The sequence below is a fragment of the Hyperolius riggenbachi genome, chromosome 1, assembly GCF_040937935.1.
Source record: "Hyperolius riggenbachi isolate aHypRig1 chromosome 1, aHypRig1.pri, whole genome shotgun sequence".
Classification (NCBI taxonomy): domain Eukaryota; kingdom Metazoa; phylum Chordata; class Amphibia; order Anura; family Hyperoliidae; genus Hyperolius; species Hyperolius riggenbachi.
Window position 1 is genome coordinate 473,034,883 of NC_090646.1, and position 12,567 is coordinate 473,047,449.

The 12,567-nt window shown below is 42.8% G+C and overlaps 1 protein-coding gene across 1 annotated transcript in view; it reads right to left on the reverse strand.

Annotated features, from left to right (window-relative positions):
- The window catches only part of ARHGEF40 (Rho guanine nucleotide exchange factor 40), a 168,527-nt gene that overhangs the window by 81,081 nt on the left and 74,879 nt on the right, over window positions 1–12,567 (reverse strand). The window contains exons 7-8 of the mRNA XM_068240785.1: window positions 8,820–8,909; window positions 5,255–5,362 (exon numbers count right to left, since the gene is read on the reverse strand). Coding sequence (XP_068096886.1) covers window positions 5,255–5,362; window positions 8,820–8,909 — 198 coding nt within the window. The remainder of the gene's footprint in view (window positions 1–5,254; window positions 5,363–8,819; window positions 8,910–12,567) is intronic.

Consider the following 12,567-nt stretch of genomic DNA (forward strand, 5'->3'; position numbering starts at 1 on the left):
TCCCCCTCCGAGTTGTAGCCGGATCCCCAGATTATTCTTGCGCGGGGCGTGCAGCTTAGCACTAGTGCTATAACGGCGCCCAGGTTTAGCACTCAGTGCGCCTCGGGTGGAAGAGCTACTGGATTTTATACCAGTGCTGGAGTTTATTTGAAGACTTCTGATTCCTTGCTTTACTAATCACTTCCTTTATATGCATAAAGACTACTATTTCACAAATGCAGGAGTAACTTCCATTAGCGATAATGCACTTTTTTAGACTTTATCGGGGAGTTACACATAAGCATGACTACGGTGGAAGAAATGCTGGGAGTATGTGCACAAAGCACAGTTCACCCCCCCTGTAATCTATCACTGCTGAAGAAGTCTAGTCTTCCGCACCCACCCGAGTGGGATCTTCCTGTCTGCAAAACAAGGCTTTCTGCTGAAGATTTATTGGTGCTAAAATAAGAGCTGCAGGAATATTTTCTTTAAACGTTTATGAAACACTTATATCAAACTATTAAATCTCAACAAACAATTCTACTCTTTAAAATAAAAATGTACACAGTGTGTTGTTTTTTCCTGGGATATCTGAGAGCCAAAAATACTGTGGCAGAGCAGATGTGACGGTTTATTTCTGTCTCTGTTCTGTGTTACAAACCATATGGTTTTGACCAAGACATTCATAAATCAAGATTACTTGGCGCTGGAGTATTTTACAGCCAAGCAATGTATATATGATGTCTGAGATAGCTGAAGTCAGGTTCCCACATGACCTTGTTTAATCTGTGCAGCTCCCATATGTCTAATAGAAAGCTCAAAGTGTCTGATGTTCTCTTCTTCTGGCTCCTCGCATAAAGTTTTTCTGTTCCACAAATAAATCATGGATCATAATGTGTAAGTAGGAACTAGCGGCACATGTACAGAGCTTCAAGCCATGGTGTCAGTGGTGGCTCCAGCTGAAGAAGGGGGACAGTGACTACTAAGGGGGGCCAGTGCCACAGTGTGCCCCAGTGTAGTGCTGTTACTGCACGGTGTAAATTTTACAAAATTCCCCAATGTAGAACTGTGCATACAACCATTGCATCAGCATGAACCTTATTTGCAAAGGCAGCCACAGCATAACTGATGCTAAATCAGAAGAAGGGGAACAGATTTATAATAAGTGAGAACTATTGAAAGCTTATCATTAGCTCTGATGAAGAGCTAATGCGGGATCTGAAAGAAGCCTCTAGGTGGGCCGAGGTTCAGTCTCCAATTCTGTACCTCCTCCTGCTACACCCCTAACAGCAAGAAGTGCTGATGGGGGCACCAAGTCTGGTACCATGTTCCCTGCTTGTAGCTGATTTCTCATTTATAAGCTGAGGTATAATAGCTGCAAGGATCTGTAGAGACAGCAGGGGGGGGGGGGGAGCTTTGTACACAATGATTGGAAGCAATGTACAGTCCAGCCCCGTGGCTGTGTGACATACAATGATAAAACTAGGTATTGCTAAGTAACCTTTACTTTTCCTCCTTCTGCAGTTGCACTGAGTAAATGGTTATAGAAAGTGAACATGTGAGAGCAGGTGGATCTTGTGACAGACAAACCTCAGGAATTCAGGTCCAAGATATGCTATTTAGGGTAGGGTTTGTACATTTTGATAAATAAATACTAAACAAATAAGACTTCTAAAGCCTTGTGGTATGTTGCATTGTTAGGCTGGACATGCTGTGGCTGGCTTTTATGCTCATTCTAAGTTGATATTTGGCACAATGGCCGATTTGGCCAACTTCTGAAGCCTTACTTTGCTCTACCCTCCAGAATACATACTGTACTTCTCTGGGAAGAATAGACAGGCTCCTAATAGAGAATCAGACAATATGAATGTGAAATGATTTAGCACTAGAGGAATGTGTGCTGCTGTTTGCTCTGTAGAAGAACAATCTATTAAAATTCAGTTCCTGGAGGGGGACACAGCTGGGTGATATGGATGACAGCTCACACTGCTGCTGCTGCTCAGAATCCTAGCGGCATTAAATACTATTCCCTCTCCGAGGTGTGGCACCTTGGAGCAGGAAGTAATTCTGGGAACCCCCTCCCACCCACTTCAGCTATCTCAGACATCGTATATACAACGCTTGGCTGTAAAATCAGGTTTAGGGGAAGTTGTTAAGATTTACACATACTAGCACGGCACCAATGAAGAGCTAATACAGAAGTTGAAGGAGGGCCCTGATAGGTCTCCCCCAGTAAAAGGCAATTGTTACACCACTTTATTGAAGATGACTGACAACAGATTCCTTTCTGTCCAGAAGTTTAAAGGACCACTATCACGAAAAATCATGAAATTTAAAATACATCAACATAAAAACAACAAGTACATTTCTTCCAGAGTAAAATGAGCCATAAATTACTGTAATGTATGGCTCATTTTACTCTGGAAGAAATGTACTTCTTATTTGTATGTGTTACATGTATTTTACATTTTACAATTTTTGCAATAGTGGTCCTTTAACTTACAGACAGGAATTGGTTACAGTCATAATGCTAATAGAGATGGGCCGAACGGTTCGCCGGCGAACGGTTCCAGGCGAACTTCGGGTGGTTCGCCATCGCCGGCGAAGGCGAACTTTCCCGGAAGTTCGATTCGCCCCATAATGCTCTATGAGGGTCAACTTTGACCCTCTGCATCACAGTCAGCAGGCGCATTGTAGCCAATCAGTCTATACTAAGCCCTGGAGCCCCCCCCCCCTTATATAAGGCAGGCTCCGGCGGCCATTAGCCTCACGCGTGTGCCTGCTAGAGACAGACTAGGGACAGCTGCTGCAGACTTGTTCTCCTAGGGACAGATTAGTCGGGCTCTTGCCTTCTTAGCTTGCTTAGCTGAATCTTATTGCTATAATAGCGCCCCAGAACAGCTCTTTTCAGAGCTCATCCTGCTCACGTGATCAATTTTTTTTTCTGTGTTTGAAACTGACACTTGTGTTTTTTAGACAGCATTGCTAATTCATACTGTGTGTCCCACTGCCAGCAGCAGCACATTCAGTGACTACCTGTGTGTGTGAGACACTTGTGTTGTTTAGACAGCATTGCTAATTCATAATGTGTGTGTCCCACTGCCAGCAGCAGCAGCAGCAGCACATTCAGTGACTACCTGTGTGTGTGAGACACTTGTGTTGCTTAGACAGCATTGCTAATTCATAATGTGTGTGTCCCACTGCCAGCAGCCCACCAGCAATCAGCAGCCCATTCAGTGACTACCTGTGTGTGTGACAGGGAGCTGCACATTGTACTACCCACCCAGTACTGCATTTACCTACTACTAGTACCTGTTGTGTTTAGTTAACCCACCTCATCACTGTATACACCTACGTTTGTGTTGAGTGAACCCACCTCGCTGCACATAACTACCTTTTGTGTTGAGTGAACTTGCCTCACTGCATATCTACCTTTTCTGTTGAGTGAACTCACCTCACTACATATATAACTACCTTTGGGTTGAGTGAACTCAGCTGACTGCATCTAACTACCTGTTGTGTTCAGTGAAATCACCTCACTGCATATATAACTACAGTACCTTTGGGTTGAGTGAACTCACCTCACTGCATATAGCTACCTTTTGGGTTGAGTGAACTCACCTCACTGCATATATAACTACCTTTGGGTCGAGTGAACTCACCTCACTGCATATCTACCTTTTTCTGTTGAGTGAACTCACCTCACTGCATATATAACTACCTTTGTGTTTAGTGAACTCAGCTGACTGCATCTAACTACCTGTTGTGTTCAGTGAACTCACCTCACTGCATATATAACTACCTGGTTCTCGTTAAAGGATTTAAAGTACATTCATTCCAAATACAGCAAGCCCTCGATAGTCCTCCTGTATTGTTATTTTTGGTCACTACCTCAGGGCGGGCGTGCATGCCTGCCTGCTGCCCTCCTTGGATGTGTAGTGGTAGCCGTTGCTCAGGCTCCACACCGGATTCAAACCCTCATTCCCCGGCCATTACCCGGGGTCACAATGCCAGACTTGCCCGCCTCAATAGGATTCTCATTGTAGCGGTACTGAACAAGTACACAGCAAGTAGAAAATGTAATTTAAAAACAAAACGTAAGCTTTTTAACAATGCCATGGAAAGTTGAGAAGGAAGTCATACATTACCTGACATCACTGAGTGAGGAAGAGCAATCTCGCCATGTTGTGCAGTAGTCCAGCATGGCCGTTACTACACAAACAGCTGGTAACTTGCGGTGCGTTACACAGTTAGTTTTGGTGCGTCAGTGTGAAGCAGTACTCTAATTACTCTACCTGATTGATGTATACCCATGCAAGATGTTTTAAAGCACGTTAGGCCTGCAATTTAGCATTCAATGTGATTTCTGCCCTTAAAACGCTGTTTTGCATCACATCCAGATTTTTCCCCGGGACTTTTGGCATGTATCCCACTCCACCATGCCCCCCTCCAGGTGTTAGACCCCTTGAAACATCTATTCCATCACTTTTGTGGCCAGCATAATTTTTTCTATGCTTCAAAGTTCACCTCCCCATTGAAGTCTATTGCGGTTCGCGAACTTTTTCGCGAACCGAACCTCCTGCGGAAGTTCGCGAACCCGGTTCGCGAACCTAAAATCGGAGGTTCGGCCCATCACTAAATGCTAACAGCTATCTTGTAAGAATCCAAACTTATCCAGGCTGCACATACTATATAAAAGGAATACACAGTATCTGACAAATAATCAGGCAGACAAAGGTTACAATGTCTTGAGGTTACCAGAACTATTGTCTGCTGAAGGGCCCATGTTGAAGTCAATAATCCCAGGTAGCAGGTAAGCCAGGTCATGTGGCAGAGACACTGCCACGATTTCCATACAGCCAATTATTAGTGTTTACTTGTGGGATTAGTGTTACTTCTGACTATGTCCACCAACCACCATTTAAAATTCTTCAGCTTGAATTTAATACATTTTTTTTTTTACTTATTTTTGTACTTTACTTAAGTACTTATTTAGTAGAGCTTTAATTTTTAAGCTGCACTTACCATGCAACAGAAAAGTATCATACTTTACAAAACATAATCATCATCAGATTTGCCTGTAAGAAACATTTCCAAGTATGTATTGAACAGTAGTGGTGCCCGCCCATTACATAAACAGTGCCCCCCACCTTTGGCCAGTGACTGATTACATGTCAGAAACACCAGCAACTCAATGTCAGCATGTCACGCAGCCAAGTACATTCCATATGTATGTTTTCTATAGAAGTGAAAGTATGCATTGCTATATGCTCACCCGCAGGCTCCGCACACAATCGGCAAGCACAAAAGGCATCGCTCCTCCAAGACTCTCTGGTAGCTCTTCAGACTCAACAAATTGTGTCAGATCTGATGCTGGTACAGTCTGCAATGACAACACAATATCAGTAAGATCAACATCTGCATAGAGAATGAATGCAATTGCACACCAGGTGTTGCCATTACATTTGCCATTGTAAATGTCCAGGTATATAACGCTGAACAACAGCATAAAGAAATCTGTCATTTCTTGCATGATGGATTTATGGGGTACCAGCTATTCATCTGCCTTAGGCTTTTTAAAGTGATTGTTACACCTGAGGAAATTTTCTGCCATTTTAAAGCAAATCTAGCCGATAAAAACAGTGCCGTTTATGTAACAGCTGTCATCAGGCCTGTATTTACCTCACAGGAGCCTATAGGCATAGATGTCCGGGCACCTTAGACTTCATCCTCCATGAACCAAACCACACTGCACGTGTGCAGGCTATCCCAGCTGTCACTTCTACCTTACTTCCCTTGCCCATCATAGGTAGCTACAGGTACCCCTTAGAATAAGATAGACAGAAGAACCCTCAATATTAAGTAACTAGAGGTGCCCCTGACTGAAAGGAGATCTCGTCAGTGGAATCCCGAGCTGGGTGAGTAACCTCTCATTTACACTCTCATCAGGACTCTGCATATGGAAGGAGGGATGTAGGCACTCAGGGAGGAGAGGGAGCCGCCTTTCCATCATCAGATGCCTTATGGTAAATCCGGCCCTGGCTGTCATTAAACATCTATGGAGGCTGCCGTCTTGGACTCTCCAGTTACCTTCCACATTCCACAAACATAACAGGGTTGCAGTAAAAGTAATGCCTCTTTGCCATTCTGTCTAATACCAATCAACCAAACTTGAGTCTTTGATACCACCAGACAGAGCAATTCCTGGGCCCTATTTCCACTGCATGGGTCTCTGCAGGCACACCATTCCCTGCACACTTTGCAAATTGCAGCGGGAATAAGGTGTGCACGAGTGACATCATTGCTGTATTTCTAGGTATTGCATAGCCAAGGTTATGAAGCTTACACAAATTCTTGACCAAACAAGGATGTATTGTTGCCAATACCAGGAACTCTTCACTATGTGGTTTGTCTTCAACACTGGGTTTGCCTTCTATAAACATGTTTCATCCATCTTTGCATACTGCTCTCATTAATTGTTGTCTCGTCACACACTTCTGAGCCCGTGTGTTGGCAGCAGTACATCCTTATTTGGAGAAGAACACAATGACAGCTCACTATTTATACATAATATCCATGGGCCTGCAACACATGGAAATACAGACATATAGTCGCACATGTATGTACTCTGATGGTTAAATAGCAACATCAGGGCACATAGCTCCAGGGAAAATAACAAACAGGCATTACTTCCATTACATCTCTTATACCAGTTAACTAATGTAGCTGTTTCCTAGGTTAAATTTCCAGTTCAGGCCCATGTTGTTTCATGCTTATTTTGTGGACTACATCATAATGTGTAATGCAAAGTGATATATGTATTGTTGAAAACCATTTTTGCGTCATTCATTTGTATAATCTTTCTGGCTGGGCTTGCAATGCTAACTTTCTGCTTGGATGGGCTGAACGGAAATATATAAACTGCCATAAACTTCTACTCCAATTCCACTATCACCCACATCCTTTCTCTATGAACACAGTGCTGATCCAGCGTCCCTCCTCCTTGTGCTCCATAGGAGAGGGCAGAGGGAGGAGGTGGGTGAAGTCACCTGATGTCCATTCACTGGCAGCTCCATACTTTATGGACAGATCTCTAGTGTCATTTTCTAAAGGAAATGTACCTGGAACAGCAGTGTCGGATAATACAATTGTATGTAATCATCTTTACTATTAATGAAAAATTTGGAAAGGTAAACTAGGGCTTTGAGATATGGGCATTTGACTACTATGACAATGGTAGAGATTAGATTGTGAGCTGCTCTGAAGGATAGTCAGCGACATGAATTGTTTGATGTACTCCGTAAAACACTGTGGAAAATGTCACTGCAATATAGAATATTAATTTACATTACCATTTGTGTGAATAGTGTTTCCTTATTAATTATAAATTACATAGGTAGTTCATTTGTGCCTGACCAGCATTTGGTCGCCCACTGAGGTAAAAACAAAACAGGCTACATTTCCCTCAATGGAACACAAGTCCAATGCACATCAAACAATTGTCAAAAGTTTGCTGTTCAATTCAACCCCCTTATGTGGTCACTCATAATTCCAAGTCCCTCCACTTTGGATACTACTGTACATTCACTATGCAGTAACTGCTGGACCAGACACACCTCTTGCAGGCGAGTGTATAGGCTTGCTTCCCGGGCTGAAGCCCCTTTGATGTTAAATGGCTGTTTTGTCCTGATGAAGGGGCCTGTATGTCCCTAAACATTGATGTGTCTGAATCAATAAATATGCAAAAGCTGGAAGTGCCAGCCTTTCTATGTGGATTACACAAAGGGCAGGATTTAGATCACCCCAAAAATGTGACTAGAGCACGCCGACCATTGGCATAGACTTTTAGGATGTGTGGGTTATTTTCCTTTATCTGCACCACTGTACATTTAGGTGGCAAATTACCTGGAGCTTTTCTTCTATCGGCAAATGACACCACAGAGCCACATCTGCTGAAGCAGCGCTGATAAACCTTAGCACTATTGTTACTCAGCACCTAAATTACTGGCTATGACCGGTAAATCTGTAAATTAACATGGGTGCCTATGGTGGAGTCCAATGTTACAGGCCACGAATCGCGCCCACATTTACTGCTTCATCCTGTGATAGCAATAAGCCAGGACCTTGTGATTTCATGTGGTTCCTATAACTAAATGTTTCTACTGTGTCACCTAAACATTTATTAATCTATCAACTAGTGCACTATGTAGCATATTCTTAATCTACCCTTTTAAATGATTAACTGCCACTTTTATAATGTGCCGATGATATACTGTAAATGTAAAGCACAGCTGACTGTAAATAGAAATGACGACACAGTCATCCACCAATCTGCCAATGTATGTCAAACAAACGGACGTGTTGAAGGAATTGTGAATTATCTAGGAGGAAGACCTTTGCCGATAAAGCAGAAATAGAGAGATAAGTCGATGCGCCACTGTCAAACAGCAATGAAAGATGGCATTTAGCAGTTTGTATGTAGAGAAGTTTTACTGCTATTTGTGTGACTGCTCAATGTGATGAGACAGATTTGTTAAGTCTATAGAAAAGTCTAAGCAAAAAGCCAAATGTTGACACAGGAAGTGGGGAGTTTCCATTCTAGACTAAAGTTTCCTTACTTAGACTAATGCTTCACGGTCCAGGAAAAACTGCTGGACTGTGGAAACTCTGATGAAAAGTAACACGTGTAAACTGTCAAAACACCTCCATCAATGGCCGTCTTTGTGCTGGTGGATGAGCAGTTCTTGGCGTGGCCGTGCTGCATCATTGTGCACTTATTGGCCTGTTTATGTAGCGATGTGAAGTGTAATATGGTGCTATATATAGTACACAGTGCTTGCCTGAACTTCTTGAAGGTCACTTTGAACAGCAGCAGGATTCTCTGCATCACAAACAAGCAAGGTGTGGTTTATACAGCCATGGATGGCATCCTGTGGACAGAAACACTATTTAGCATGATTCATATAAATTAGCATATCTATTACCGTATATGAGACATTCAGTCATTTTCTGTCATTATTTTATACAATGCACTGGTTTTCCTATTCCGTGTTTTTCACAACTAGGTCTCCACAGGCTTTATATTTTCAGTGAATAAATCTGGAAATGAGCAAATTGTTAACAGCCTTTTCTATTTTTATTTTTCTATTTTTACACAGCAGTTGGAAATATTTAGATTGCTTTTGGTGGTGTTTCAGTGGTGACACAAGATACACATTAGACAGGCAGGCAGCGCCATAATAAACTGCTAACAGCTCTACAGGCTTTCGTAACAAGTCCATGACAGATTTCCTTTAAAAAACAGAATTTGTCACACAAAACCGCAGAGTAAATTGTACTTCTTGACTTTAATTTGTCAGAAACTTAAAACATGCTGTTTGTTTTATTGCTAGAAACTTCATAAACAAAGTTAAAATACACAACCTGTTAGATTGTCTTTTATCTTGATTATTCTTAATATCCTTCTTAAGGTGGCCACACACAATACAATAAAAATGATCTGATTTTACAGCAATTCGATAAATATGATCGGATCTCACACAAAAAAATCGAAAGCTTTTTTTTCATTTGACTGAAAAATCCGATCGGATTTCTCATTTTTTTTTAGAATTTCATTGATTCAGAGTGCTGGAAATTTTTCTTCAATTTTTCTAAAGATTGTATGGTGTGTGTCAGATTGTCAATTTATTAATATACACACCCTAGCAATTTTCTCAGCGTTTCCAATCATTTTTATCATAGGGCTGGTTTCCACTAGGAGCGGTGCGTTGCTGCTACATAGCTGCATCGCACCGCGGGTGTGCTGAAACACATGCACGCCAGTTGAAGAGTTTCCACTGTGTGCATGTTGTGCGGTGCGGTGCGATCCGAAAATCTGCAGCATGCTGCAGATTTTCGCACGGAGCCCGCAGCCGCGTTCCCTCTCCTCAATTCACTTCCGCATCTGGAGATGCGGAAGTGATGGAAGTGAAGCGGCCGGCGGCGGAAGTGATGCGATGCGGCTACGTAGCCGCATTCGCATCACTTAGTAGTGGAAACGGGCCCTAAATTGAGGAAAAATGTAACATATGTGTGGTACATTGGTCATATGTTACAATCAGTAAGAAAAATTGCAATTCTTGAATTGAACAGATATTTAAAAAAAATTGTATGGTGTGTGGTCACCTTTAGCCACCTTACCATATTTATCTAGTATAAGGGCCAACAGATTGAAAATGCTTTAAATTAGTTGCTTAGGTAAGCTCTTATAGTAGATGGCTGCTGTATTATTGTTCAATCAAGATTGTATGGTGTATGACAGCAAGTTGACCAGAGAAACGCATTTGTGGGCAGAGCTCTACATACGGCATGCCTGTCACAGAGTGGGCAGGGCCGGTTCTAGACTTTTTGCTGCCTGAGGCAAACTTGTGAGAATGCACCTCCCCCCACCACCACTGATCTGGAATTATCGCACAATTTACTCCGCTCCATTTAATGTTCTCACATGACATGCTGCAACGCAACACAATAGCACACTGGCTGGCTGTGAGTCTGTGACAAACAAACTGCTCACCCTCAGCCACTCCATTCCTCCTCAGTCAGGACAGCAGTGTCACCTCCTCCCTTCTGGTGTGCAAGTCAAATGAAACACTGCTGCTCTCCTGCCTCCCCCCTCCTCACTCACTGTCAGACTCTTCACACAGCACAACAAGCTGCTTTTCCCCAATGATGACCTCTTCACCTTGCTCCTCTCGCTTCTCCACCTACTGTGGCTTCATGCTGTTAGTGTAAACACAGTACAAACATGCTACCCCTGTAATTTCTGCAGCGCTGCGTAATATGTTGGCGCTTTATAAATACAATAAATAATAATAATAATGTTTCACCTTGCTTCATGAGAGAATCGGCCCTAAGCGTGGGAGCTGAAAATGTAAGCTATCCCCGTGATCCGCATGTCAGGTGGCTGGGGAGTTTGACCATGCTGTGCTGCTACTCGCTTCCTCCGCAAGCTTCCCAGACACTAACGGAGTGAGTGACTCCTTGGATGACCATGCAGATAACCTCCATATCAAGCGGCAGCTGATCTGTTGGTGGTGAGTGCGCACTGGACTTAAAAATACAGTACTCCCTGTGAGGCTGCTATAGCTACATTGGCTGCATTTGTAGACAAAGCATAAATGGCTTGAACTGTATATGGCATTATACAATCGGTTAAACAGGTGGACAAAAATTGTGGATATATTTTTTATCTGTATGCCTTGCTGCTCTGCCCAATACACTAATCTAAGCATGCTTTGCTACTAAAGACTGCAGTACAAGCTAATACTGTGTTGGCAATAGATTTATCTAGTGACCGGTCACCAGTGTCTCTGTGAATGCTGGATGATTGAATGCATTGTGTATGCAATGTGCATTTTTAACTCTGCTGTGCTCTGTTGCTTCTAATTGGTTTTTGTTCACCTTTGTATTTAATGAAGAGGAATAATTTGATGACACTGTATACCAATGTGCTATTGCATAATTTGTTAGCGCGCCCCAACTGCACAAAATGAAAAACCTTAATTTTCAGAAAGTCAGAGTACCTCATACAACCTAATGTATGCGCCATTACTAATCAATTATTATGAAAATTAGATAGAAAAATATTAATAATAGCAACAAAGTAACTTGACTAAATTAACTTTATTTAAAATAAGCAAAAGTGAAACATGAACCATTGCTTATTTGAATGGAACATCCTACTATATAACAAGAAGTTGCCTGGGAGATTTGATCTGTCCAGAGAAACAAGGTGAAGGGGTTAAGGCAGGGGTGGGCAAACTACGGTGGCCCGCGGGTGCTATGAAGGAGGCCCACCGACAGAGGGCTGCATTCCCCTCCTCTCCTGCATTCCCTTTCTCACCCAATCACTCATTTTAGTGGTGATTGCCATGGCAACGACAGCATCGTGTGACATGCCATCATTATGTAACAGCGTGTCACATGACAGAGCCGTTGCCATGGCAATCGCCTCTGGAACAAGTGATTGGGTGAGCTACGAGCGAATCACTGTTGGAAGTCAGGAGGGAAGGGAGAGGGAGAAAGAGGGAGAGTAGAAGCAGACCGCATTCTTGAGGAATGCGGCCTGATCAGAAGAAAGTTTGCCCACGCCTGGGTTAAGGTGTCCATTAATGGTGCGATATGTAGCAATTATCTTATTTTTTGATAAGATCATTCAGATTGAAAGAAAATATTGTATTTATAAACCAGCTACAATTGAATCTATGAAAAAAATCTGTTGCGCCAATATAAAATGCAATCCTTTCAAGGGGACACGATGTAAGAGACCTATGGAGGCTGACATATTTATATCCTTTTAAACAATTGCCTTGCTGTCTTGCTGATCCTCTACTTTTAGTACTTTTAGGCTACTTGCACACCAAGACGTTGCGTTAGGTGCTACGTTAAGGTCGCATAACGTGCACCTAACACAACGTATGGTGCTGCAAGAGCCGACGGTAGAGTGAGCCGCGTTAGGCGGCTCGATTCCTATAATGTCTCCCAGAGTGGCGCTGATTGGCCAGCGGGTCCACGTGATGCGGAGCGAGACACTCCGCATCACGTGGTCCC